Source organism: Myripristis murdjan, chromosome 1, assembly GCF_902150065.1.
Source record: "Myripristis murdjan chromosome 1, fMyrMur1.1, whole genome shotgun sequence".
In the NCBI taxonomy this organism is placed as follows: domain Eukaryota; kingdom Metazoa; phylum Chordata; class Actinopteri; order Holocentriformes; family Holocentridae; genus Myripristis; species Myripristis murdjan.
The window spans coordinates 41,915,396-41,927,447 of record NC_043980.1 but is presented as its reverse complement, the minus strand read 5'-3'; the positions used below and the strand labels follow the sequence as shown (position 1 = coordinate 41,927,447).

At 39.7% G+C, this 12,052-nt stretch overlaps 1 protein-coding gene across 1 annotated transcript in view; it reads left to right on the top strand.

Moving 5' to 3' along the window:
* The window catches only part of gpm6ab (glycoprotein M6Ab), a 107,817-nt gene extending 97,090 nt beyond the window's left edge, over positions 1–10,727 (top strand). Inside the window, exon 7 of the mRNA XM_030066108.1 lies at positions 2,981–10,727. Within this exon, the coding sequence (XP_029921968.1) occupies positions 2,981–3,133 (153 nt within the window). The 3' untranslated portion in view covers positions 3,134–10,727. The remainder of the gene's footprint in view (positions 1–2,980) is intronic.
* Positions 10,728–12,052: the final 1,325 nt, after the last annotated feature.

Here is a 12,052-nt window from a genome sequence, read left to right as displayed (position 1 = left end):
CGAAGTGAATTGTGAACTTGATGGTAGATCTTGTAGTTCGGCTGCGTGTGGGGAAGCTTCTTAGGGAATCCACCGTAGCTCCTGGGCACAACAAACCCCTCAGGACCTTATGAGGACAGGAGAGGAGAAGGAAGAGAAAACAGCGTGGGAGGGACGGGCGCAGAATACGAGAGTGACAGAGGAGGAAAGGGTTAGGAGAACTTAAGCGATGCCGAAAGAGGTATGGTTGTGGTTTGGTCCTGCTCCTGAAACTGCACTAGATAGCTTCAATTCACGAGCAAGGACCACACCAACAACAAGATACATTTGAACGATTTATTTCGAAGTGAATTGTGAACTTGATTGTAGATCTTGTAATTAGGCTGCGTGTGGGGAAGCTTCTTATAGCCCTTTTCCACCAAAAAGAACCTGGTGCTAGTTCGGTGCTGGTGCTAGAGCCAGTGCTTAACTGGCTCCAACAAAGAACCGGTTTGCTTTTCCATTGTCCAAGAGCCAAGCGGTTGGTTCTTTCTCTGGCCCCTGTTTAGCCCCTGCTTGAAGTTGGTGCTTGCCTGGAGCCGATTTGGAACCAGTTTGGCCGGTGCTTGGGCAGTGGAAAAACAAGGAACCGGTGCTAAGTCAAGCACTGGCTCCAAACCAGCCCTGCAACCGCTTTGGTGGAAAAGGGGTATTAGGGAATCCACTGTAGCTCCCAGGCATGACGAACCCCCTCAGGACCTTGCAAGAATGGGAAAGGAGAAGGAAGAGAAAACAGGGTGAGAGGGAGGGGCGCAGAATACGAGAGTGACAGAGGAGGAAACGTTGTGAGGCCGGAGTTGTTGCCTTGATGGCAGGGAATTTGAGATGTCTTCGGGGGCGATGGAGTGGGAGAGTGGTGGCGGTGCCTACGATGGCCTGATCTTATTTGCTTCGGCCTCTCTTCGCTGGAGGAGGAAGGCTTAGGAATGTGGAGGAATCGTCCGATGATGATGATGGACTGATTCAGGCCTGATCGTCCTGAACCCAGTCAAACAAGTCGTCATCCGAAAGAGTGAGAAACCAAGTCCATGCTGGAGTGAGGTGAGTGGCTGCTGAGTAAAGGTTGTAAGGTTAAGTTAAGGCGCAGACTGCTTTGAGTTTAGGGCACGAAGTTGCCAGGTCTCGGTTCTCGCGCAGAATACGAGAGTGACAGAGGAGGAAAAGGTTAGGAGAACTTAAGCGATGCCGGAAGAGGCGTGGTTGTGGTGTGGTCCTGCTCCTGAAAATATGCTAGATAGCTTCAGTAGTCATATGTAACAGTCATTCAACACACTTCCACTCAACAAGTCAGAGATACATTGTGGATATTCCACAATGTATATGTATCATATACATATGCATTCACTCACCTTGAGAAAAGCAACACCTACACCAGAATGCTGTTTGTTGATTTCAGCTCAGCTTTCAACACAATCTCCCCCATGAAGCTGATTGGAAAACTGAACACCGGGAATCAATACTACCCTCTGCAACTGGATACTGGACTTCCTCACAAACAGACCCCAGTCAGTTCGGACTGGCAGTCTCTCCTCCTCCACTCTAGTGCTCAACACCGGAGCGCCCCAGGGCTGTGTGCTCATCCCCCTCCTGTTCACGCCGTACACCCACGACTGCAACCACCGACATGGAGAGAACTCTATTGTGAAGTTCGCAGATGACACCACCATCATCGGCCGGATTTCCAACAATGATGAGTTTTCATATCGGGAGGAAATCAACCATCTTGCAGAATGGTGCACAGAAAACAACCTACTGCTCAACGTCAGCAAAACCAAAGAGCTGATAGTTGATTTTAGAAAGAAGGAGGCAAGGACACACAACCCTGTCTACATCAATGGAGATGAGGTGGAGCAAGTGAGCAGTTTCAAGTTCCTGGGAATCAACATAACAGAGAACCTGTCATGGACTTCACATATCTCTGCCCTGGTTAAAAAAGCTCAGAAACGGCTGTATTTCTTAAGGAAACTTAAGAAAGCAAAATTCCCACGCAAGTTCTTGTCAACCTGACTGGAAACATCACAAACTGGCATGGGATGTGCACGGCCCAGGACAGGAAGACTCTGCAATGAGTGATTAAAACTGCCCAAAACATCATTGGTACCCATCTACCAAGCATCAGTGATATTGGGGAGGTGAGGTGCCTGCGCAGAGCCAAAAGGATCCTAAAAGACAACACCCACCCCAGCCACCACCTGTTCACCCTGCTGCCATCAGGCAAATGATACAGGAGTATCCACTGCCATACCACCAGACTACAGAGCAGCTTCTTCCCTCAGGCTGTGAGACTACTAAATGCACCATCTGCACTCCTCCATATTTAATAATTTTATTTTTTATACAATCAATTAATCAATCAAGAGGGAACCACATTTTAATTTCATTATACAACCTGTTGTATAATGACCAATAAACTTCCTTGTATCCTTGTATCCTTGTATTATACAATTAATGTTGGACACTGCTGACCTTTCTTTAAAGTGACAGTTAACCTTTCAACTTTTGACCCATAAAACATCTTTACCCTAAGACTGTGGGTCATTCAGATTATTTTTAACCACCAAGGTCCATGTCAAAGGCATGGAATCCATGTAGTTGGAATTTTCTGAAATTCTGGGAAAATTCTGATGTTTTTGTACGTTTTGGCAGAACACGTACCCACTCAGCAGTCGGCCTTCAGCAGGACGGAGGGTGGAGATGGACTTGACTGTGCTGAGTAGTGCAAGGCATTATGGTCATTTGGGTGTTTATGATTCTGCTACCCTGAAACCCGGAAGAATGGCCAAAATCTTACAAACTAATACAATAAGATTTTCCCCACAGTGTTTAAAAATTTATTGTAAAGTCACATAAATTAAATGTGAGGTTACAAAGCCATGGGGTTATGCTGCACTTTAGCCTCCAAGTACTACTCTACAATTTCTGTTCACTATCCTCTTCCTGCCCCTCTCTCCTCCTCTCTCAGGTCCATTTCCTGATGGCATTAGCTGCTAACTGGGGCTATCTGAAGGATGCAAGCCGGATGCAGAAGTATGAAGACATCAAGTCTAAGGAGGAGCAGGAGCTGCATGACATACACTCTACACGCTCCAAAGAACGCCTCAATGCCTACACATAAACATGCAACCCACAAAACTACACGTACATACTGTCTGGACAGAAACATACATACATCAGTTGATACACAGACACTCAAACTCACATAACCTGATTACCCCAGTGACATTAGAAGACAGAAATAGGTTGACACGTACATCCTATACAGACACACATCATGAGCTGAAAGGAATCTAAAATTTTAGTTGATTGTTCCTTTTGTCCACTTACCTGTTAGTAATAAAAACACTGACAACAAAATTATCCATATGTCCCTGGTTGATCAGGGTCTCTGATGTTCACTGCAAAAACTTTAGAATACACGACAATGTGTTGAAATGTAAGAGTAGTTTTCTGCAATAGTTTACACAAAATCTCTCACGTTTAAAACACCATTCCACCAGAACCCAGAAATGTGTCTAATCTTGCTCCACCCTGACCTCTGAAAAACTGTGTTTAGAATATAAAATGGCTTGGTTTGCACTGTCTAAAGTTTGAAAGAATGAATGAATGTATATCAAAGCCTCGGTATTATAAATCTAGTTGTCACTATTGGCATACTTGGCATAGTGTGAGCTTAAGTGTTAGCATGTAGCACTGGAGGCACTCATCAGCTGTGGACATATGGAAGATTTTGGTGTCTTATGTTCTTGTCACTTCTTGGGACAGTTGACCAATGGGACAGTCTTCCAATAACACACTTTATGTAGCTTTCCATTGACTGTCAGATTTTCCAACTTTTCCAACAACTTGGAACTTGAGCGTAGTGTTCCTTGCATCTGACATGGATACCAAGACAAGAAAACACTGATCAGTCCAGAGACAGAAAGTGACAAGATCTAGAGCTATGGAGAGCCATGACAGTAGCTAACATTAGCAAGGATAGCTCGTCATCTTCCCTGCTAGTGCCAGTACTGTTCATCCAATTCAAACATGCTGTTATAAATCTATAACATCTAAAATAAAGACTACAGAGAACACAAGATGAAGTTGAATGTGTTTTCATATAAAATCTAATCAGAGTTTGTTTATTGTTGACCGTCATGTATGGATCATCTGGAGTTCTGAATGATGATCCTTTGTACTTTTTCATGTAGGAAGTTGGATTTATCCTAGTTCTCAGTTCAATGGAAAGCCTGCATGGTTACACATAGGTCACACACAATCCTCACACACACACACACACACACACACACACACACACACACACACAAACACATATAGATGTGACTGAATTGTTGGTGTTGTGTGGACAATGTTGTGTGGTGGGGTCATGCTGTTTGTGTCATTTCACCACATTATAATGATTGATGTTACAAGGAAATATATATCCCCCAGGGAAATTTGTATTCCTTTAGGCCTGGTTCCACTGAAGAAGTTCCTGGTACTATTTGGGGGGCAGGAACTACTACAGGAATGTCCTCGCTCAGCCGTCTCAACTGCCATGTCTCCACTGAGAGGGCGGAGTAGAAGGAAGGCTCCTGTAAAGTTACTGGGCTCTGGATATGACGTAATCATTGCGCGACCATTTTGACTGGGGTGATGCAGTCGCTTTCTGTTGACATCACATCCTGCCTTGAGTATCCAGTCAGCACCAAGTAAACCCCAAGCCCCACCCAGGAGTTTTTCAGGGCCATTCTGCGTACCTACTCCGAGGCAGGGACTTGTTTAAAAAAAAAAAAACAAAAACAGCACATTTCAGCAGCACAAAGTATTCCTAAAGTGTGTCATCAGTCTCTTCAATCATTTTTTTCACTGTGGTAATTTGCCACATTTTTTATTATTATTGTTTATATGTAGTTAATTTGCATTGGGGGACTTTTAAGGGGAAGGGGTAATGTGACATGGCACTTGTGAGGTCATTTTGAGTGTTATCACTAAAAATTTTTTGCTTTTCACATGTCATTTACTCCCTGTAGACTTCCTTTGTGAAGAGATGGCATGTCATTTAACACCATAGTGCATATCTGTTACATGATCCTAAAGTTAACGATATTTAACCTTCATTATGTTTTGCTTTGACTACAGGTAGTTATAGCTTGCTTCCATAAACGTTAGCCGTCACAAATACTTGGTTAAGGTTAGTATATGGTCATGGGTTTAAAATACTTTGTTGTCAGAGGAATCAAATTCCGGTCTCTTGCATTGTAGCAGCCAATGATGTATTAACTACACTTACTGTGGAGCTGAAAATTGTGATGTGATGTGAACGACTATTGTAATGTCCCAATGATGTTATTGATTCGTAGCAATTACAGATAAAAAACGAATAAAAGTATTCCCACCACTTGGCCCTTACACTATGGTTGACAAAACACTTAACTGTGTCAACTGGGATTTTTATTAATTGGTTGGTGAGTCCAGTTATGACATTATTGACTTGTGCTACACCAAGAACAGAAAATTGATCACGTTATTGGCAGTTGTTACATTAATGGTAGTAATTACAGTTTTGGCCGTTACATGCATGGAAGTCCTGTCTTTCTGTGTCCAGCCCAAACACCTCATCCTTGGACTTTTTTGCTCTTTATGCTACGTCACCCGAACACACCAGCTCTTCACAAAAGATGTCAATGAGGACTAAGCAGTGCTTAATGACCAAAAAAAAAAAAAAAAAAATGCATAGTGAAAACACATGAAATGACTTAACAAATTGGTGTGATATTCATACACCATTTGGTGATACCAGGCAGAGGGCACTTCACATTTTTTGTGTAAGCATTCTACAGTTTCGTAGTGGTTCTGCACATGTGCACGCATGCACGCACACACACACACACACGCACGCACGCACGCGCGCACGCACACACTCACTCACTCACTCACACCAGTCGTCTCACTGGATTTTAAAATACCTGTTTTCCTATTCCCTCTTGTTGCTTTGTTTTGGATTTTTTGTGGGGTTCTAAGGTTAAATATGGTTTGCACTTCAATCTTATATGAATCAAATAATTTTTATTATATTTTATGAAAAATATATTATCAAAATACTGATACTAACGATTAACTTATCAATGGTGGCATTTACAGATAGATTATAGATGTAAATTATGTTCATATTTTTACAAACAAACAAATTTCTGGAACAAAATCTACAAAATGGCATGTGGTAGAAGATGTTGGATTTTGTATTTAAAAGTTAAAATTAGATATTTCATCTACCTCCTAGTTGTAATTTAGGACAGTAACGGCACTTACATTGCTCAAATTACTGTTTATTACTGTATTTTATGTTTTGTGTATTTATTTATGTATGTATTTATTTATTTATTTATATTTATTTTATTTCCCCTCCTTTTATTGACATCAGGAAATATTTGGTAACTTCTTCACTTCCTTTATCACTTCACATCAGAGCAGCATTAGCCACCACAGAGCTGTAAGTAGATTGCTTGAGTTTGCTCTTTTGTTTTCTTCATTGAACATGTGTGCATACTGGAGGACAAAAATAACAACTTTCTCCAATATTCAGCAACACATCATCAAACTCTGGTAAATACACTTTGTTCAACAGTTTCAGTCCATTAAGTAATTTTTAAGAATGTTACCTGAAGTCCACCTAACTGTTAATGGTTATTATTTGGAGCAACCAGCCAGTATCCGGCATTCAGTAATAGTGATGAAGGAAGGTAGATGAAGGGAGGAAGATACCACCAATACTGTCCTACCTAGTTGGTAAGTGAAATAATATCACATTTTCCAAAATGGATGTACTACTCCTTTAGGTTTAATTGCATTTTACGCTTTATGTTGACTCATCTTATAGTTGTGATGAAACGTATCAATCATTATCTATCTACCACTAGAGATGTGTTGATGTTTATGATGACAGTGATAGTGATGATTTTACGATATTATGTCATATGGTTTGATTTGATGAGACTACACACATAAAAGCACACACATCCACATACATTCACATGCACAGTCCCTCCACAAATACAATCATCTTGAGCCATAAGTCTTTTCTCTCTTTGCCAATAACATGGTATTTTAATCTTTTAAATTTTTTAATTGTAAAATAATCATTTAAAGTAGAAAAACAGTTAAATGTTCATTCTGTGGGCAGTATTCAGCACTGTAGCTATGTAACTCTGTACAAAGATATTATACATATATGTGAAACATAAGGTGAGCAGTCGAGAAGAGGATTGGTTACAGAGTTTGGGAGGAAGTAGAAGTAATTTGGGAAGTAGTGCAGTCCCAGGCATTGCATGTCCCAGGCATTGCTACCAAAAAAGGGTTGCATTTACACAGACTCAAAAGATGTTTATTTCCTTGTGGCACAGATCTGAAGGTATAGTGGCTGTCCAAATGAGAGGAAAAATCAGACTCCATTTGACCTTTTCTTCTCTAAACATAAAAAAGAAAAACAAATCTGTGCCACAAAGACTACGCTCAGACCCCTGGCATCTGGTATGTAAGTCAAACTTTGTCTCTATACACAGTATGGTACTGTTTAACCAGACCTGGCAGCCCTGACATCAGTGCATATCTAAAGCTTCTGACAATAGAATTATGTGACCACATAATCATGTTAAATATAAAAACTGATCACAAGTCTGCACCAAAGCTTGATCTAATTGGTGTTTTCCCATGTGAAGAGCCATAAAACATAAAAACGGGGTCAGAAAGAATTAGAGATAAATTAAGGACATAAGGAAGTTTATTGTCATTGTGGTTACGCAATGAAATTCAGTTGGCACTCTCTCAGCAGCAATTAAAAAAACAAGTCAAAACAAGACAAGACAAGATAGCAAAACAAGACAGACAGGATAAAAAACAAACAAACAAATAAAAAAAACAGACAAGACGGGGTAAAAGCAGAGGTTATAAATCAATCATGGCTAAAATTGTAAAAACAAACAAACAAACAAAAAAAGTACTATACATAATAAATAAATAAGTCAGCAGCAGTGGTAAGTAAAGTGCATGAGACTTAAGTTCATTGCACATGTGCTCGCATCAGCTCAGGTCAGAAAATCTTTGGCTGGATAAAATCTGGCAACCTGTTACTCCAGTCATAGTTTTAGCTAGTAGTAGATAACAGTGGATAGAATATGATTCAAACCCATGCTCAAATCATATTTCAATTTTCAAGGCCTAAGAAGGGCTGTAATTTGAGAAGTAACCTGTGAGGCTTAGTTATGTTACATTGTGTGCGGAAGAATGCATACCCAAGTACATGCATGTAAATTGACTCCTGTAGGTTCAGTCTGAGGTTATACATATTTTTCCCACAGCGGAAACAAAGGCTGTGTTATGCTGGAGATTTTTTTTGGAAAAAAAAAAAAAGAAAAGAAAACGTTACTGCAGAGAAATGTGTGCTTTACATACTTTATGCTCTGTTGCCACCAAAAAGAGTTTAGCCACAGAGATGGTACAAATTAATTCCCGCCAGTTTCTCTTCAAAATCTGCCCCCGCTGCCATTTGTTTAAACAGCACCATACAAGATGACATCTTCCTCTTCGATGGAAGCTGCTGTTCACCGGCAATTTTTATTTAGCACACCAACCAGAAACTAGTGACATTATAATAGATGTTTGCGTTGTATTGCAAATTTTCAGCTCCACATTTGCTGTGCAAGAACACAAAAAACAGTTCTTGCATCACCCTTCTTTGCCAGACTATGTAACAGGCCTTACAATATACTAAGATAAATCCCACATTGACAGATGAAGGCGCTTGACTAAATCTAACTTACAAAACATCCAGTGGCTGTTTAAACAAGAACAAGAATTCTGATTTTACATTAATGTTGTCCAAATTTGGTCTAGCATGGGAGAAATCAATCTCCAAACAGTTTGTCCCCAATCAGAGAACCTTGACAAAACCACATCTGTGCCGGAAAGTTAACATCAGATTTTTTTTTGGTTTTTTTTGGTTTTTGCTGTGTAAATGCAGCTGAATATATCATTTAAAGGAAAAAAGTAGTAAGAGGGTTAATAAAGGGGCACTTCTCCAGACCTGTGACGTTTGGCAGCATTGCCTAAGTACGGTCAGTATTGAGGGTCTAGTTTTGCAGTAACAGTATTTTATCATTTTTTTTGCCTGACAATGGACATGTCATGTCAGTGTTATTATCTCAGATTAAAAAAAAAAAAAAAAAAAAAAAGTTTTTGTGCACTTATTGACCCATTGTGAACTCTCTTATTCTTGGTGTGTAAATGCATTGGGATCCCCAGTGTGGGACCTGTGTATAGTCCTGCAGCACTGGTGATAAAATGGAGAAAAAATAATGATGATAATGAATGAATTAACAATAATGATAAATACTTGTATATGTAGGTATAAGAGCCAGTTAAACTCGTTGTACTTTGTGGCATGGTTATGCATTCAATGGTCATAATTTTACACTGGCATTGTTCTGCTGTTTTGTTCCTGTCTATTTTTTCAGTGTGCAGTATTGCAGTTCCTGTTGCTAACAGTGTTGCTAAGCTGGCTAGCTTGCTAAGTTGTATACCACCAGAGCAGTATATTATAGTTGTTTGGTGAATCTAAAAGTAAACAACAAGTCATACCCACAAACAATTTCTGGCTGACAAGTGCATGAATTTGTGATTGTAGATCTTAAGAAGTAGCAAAATTTTTCTTTATTGTTTATTTTAATGAAACTGATTTGCAGATGTGGTGTAATGTATTGCTCTGGACACCCATTATCCTGTGCCCAACACCGCTAACATCTCGCTCCTCTCTTGGACATTTAGGATTGCTGGATGAAATTCAACCTGTTTGGGTTTGGGTTTGGCTGTAGGAGTTGACACTGTATTTTTATCAGGGTATGTTTGTTGAATTTAGCCCAAGTGTTCAATTTCCACAGGATTCTGTTCCTGTGGAAATGAAGCCAGAGAGAGGATGTGGGCTTTTTGTTTTATTCTGTTAAAGTTGATTGTGTCTTGCAACTCATTTAGTCTTGATGAATTTCTTGTTGTGAAAATGAGTATCCGTATTGACCTGTATTAATCCTGCGTCCTCACTGTCTACCCACTGACCAGGGCAGAACATGGATTAGCCACATCATTCCATAATCCCCACTAGAGGCATTAACGACAAGGTTTAGAATACTGACCACATATTAGAAAAAGTTTGTATTAAAATGACATAAAATCTGATTGAGACAGATTTGATCCATCCTTGTGTAATTAGATGAAATCATACATTTTTCTGTGTTTATACAGCTATGTAAAAAAAAAAAAAAAAAAAAAAAAAAAAAAATCAACTGTGTATTACACAGAATGGAAAATAAGATTCCTTGTGCCTACATAAATTCAGCTCTCATACCATTACCATTAGCTGACCTGCAGATCTAAAAGCTGATGTCAGTGGATGACCTTAAACTGACCATCATCAAGTCAAATCCATGCATTATGTCAGGGGAGAGGTTGGACATTTTGGACGTAGGGAGTAGTTTTTCTCTCTTCATAGTACTCTGGACTTTTTGTACTTCACTCTGGTTGCTTAGTAGCAGGCTGTATCTGAATCACTCCTCAGTTTTTATACATATCTCTGCCAACAGCTTGGGCTGACAGTGGCATTTTTTCCATTTGTAAAAACATGAACTTGCTTGCTTATATAAATAAAATGAAATAAAATACATGTGTACTTTTTAAATTAATGAGGGACTATACTGAGTCTTCATCTTCATTTCATGCTATAGCATACTACATATGGTTTTATGACTGCTGGGGCTTTGCAGCTACATCCTATCAGCTATGGTTGACTTTAGTAATCTTAGGGTTCCATAGGGACAAAGTGGCTCTGTATTTCTTACTGTACTGGTACAGAATGTTTCTGCTTCCTCTGGTTGGGGTGCAAATACAGTGGTAATGGTCATCTCATGTGATGAAAAACAAGTATGAGTCTGCTGTCTTTTTGGCCTCTTCCAGCCATTTATTGTCTTGTCACTGTGCACTGATTTATTTATTGGTTTATTTTTCAGGGACAATACACACCAAGCAACAGTTTAACTGTAACTGAGTCAGAGTTAGCCGGAGAGGCTATTTTCTTCTGCTTTCCCTGGCCAGAACTTTTAAAGGCAGCCTAAAATTACAAAAATTAAAATGCATGTTTTACAGGCATTAAAAACTACATAAGTAACTCAAGAGCTACAATAAGAGCTACAATAACACAAAGATATGCAAACAATAACAGACTATAGCAGAGCAAACACACCAACAATAAAAGCGCATATATCACCCTAGAACACACACAGTAGCACACCATAGACCATATATGGACAGTAACATGCAAAACAACAAAAAACAGAAGCACATGTTAGAGACAAGCAAGCAGGACAAAACAGTTGTTAAAACCCTGGCAGAAGCAACAGTTCCAACAGTAATACACACACAGAAAGCTATATTTTAGAATGGTAAGTCAAAATGATCACAAATTAAAAAAAAAAAAAAAAAGTAAAACATAAAAATAGCTACACTAGTTAGCAAGTTGTACAGTTGCAATTTTTGTTGTACATTAGCCACAGGTTCTGGTTAACTGCGTGAACATTATCTCACGCTACATTCAACACAAATTAACCCAGTTCACAAGACAGGGATCACCATTCAAGTATTAGCATAAACAGTAAATTACATATCATGTTCTAAGCATTATAAATTAACTACTGCTGGTTAGTACTGGTGAGCCTACCACAGGGACATGTTACTGCAGACTGAAGGAAAATGCTGGGGTGCACTAGACCAAAGAATGCAGGGACTCCACAGGTGCTAAATATATCAAACAAACTGTCCTTGTGGAGGCATTCAATGAATGTGACGATATGCATTTGTACCAATAATGAATTCAGCTTGGCACAGTGACAGTTTCGTGCCAAAAGGCTTGGCCGAGGTGCGCTCAAAGCTTGCAATCTGAAACCATGTCTACTTTCAGCACAGACTGAGCACAGCTGGTGTAGTGGGAGTTTGGCTGACCGGCGCACAGTGC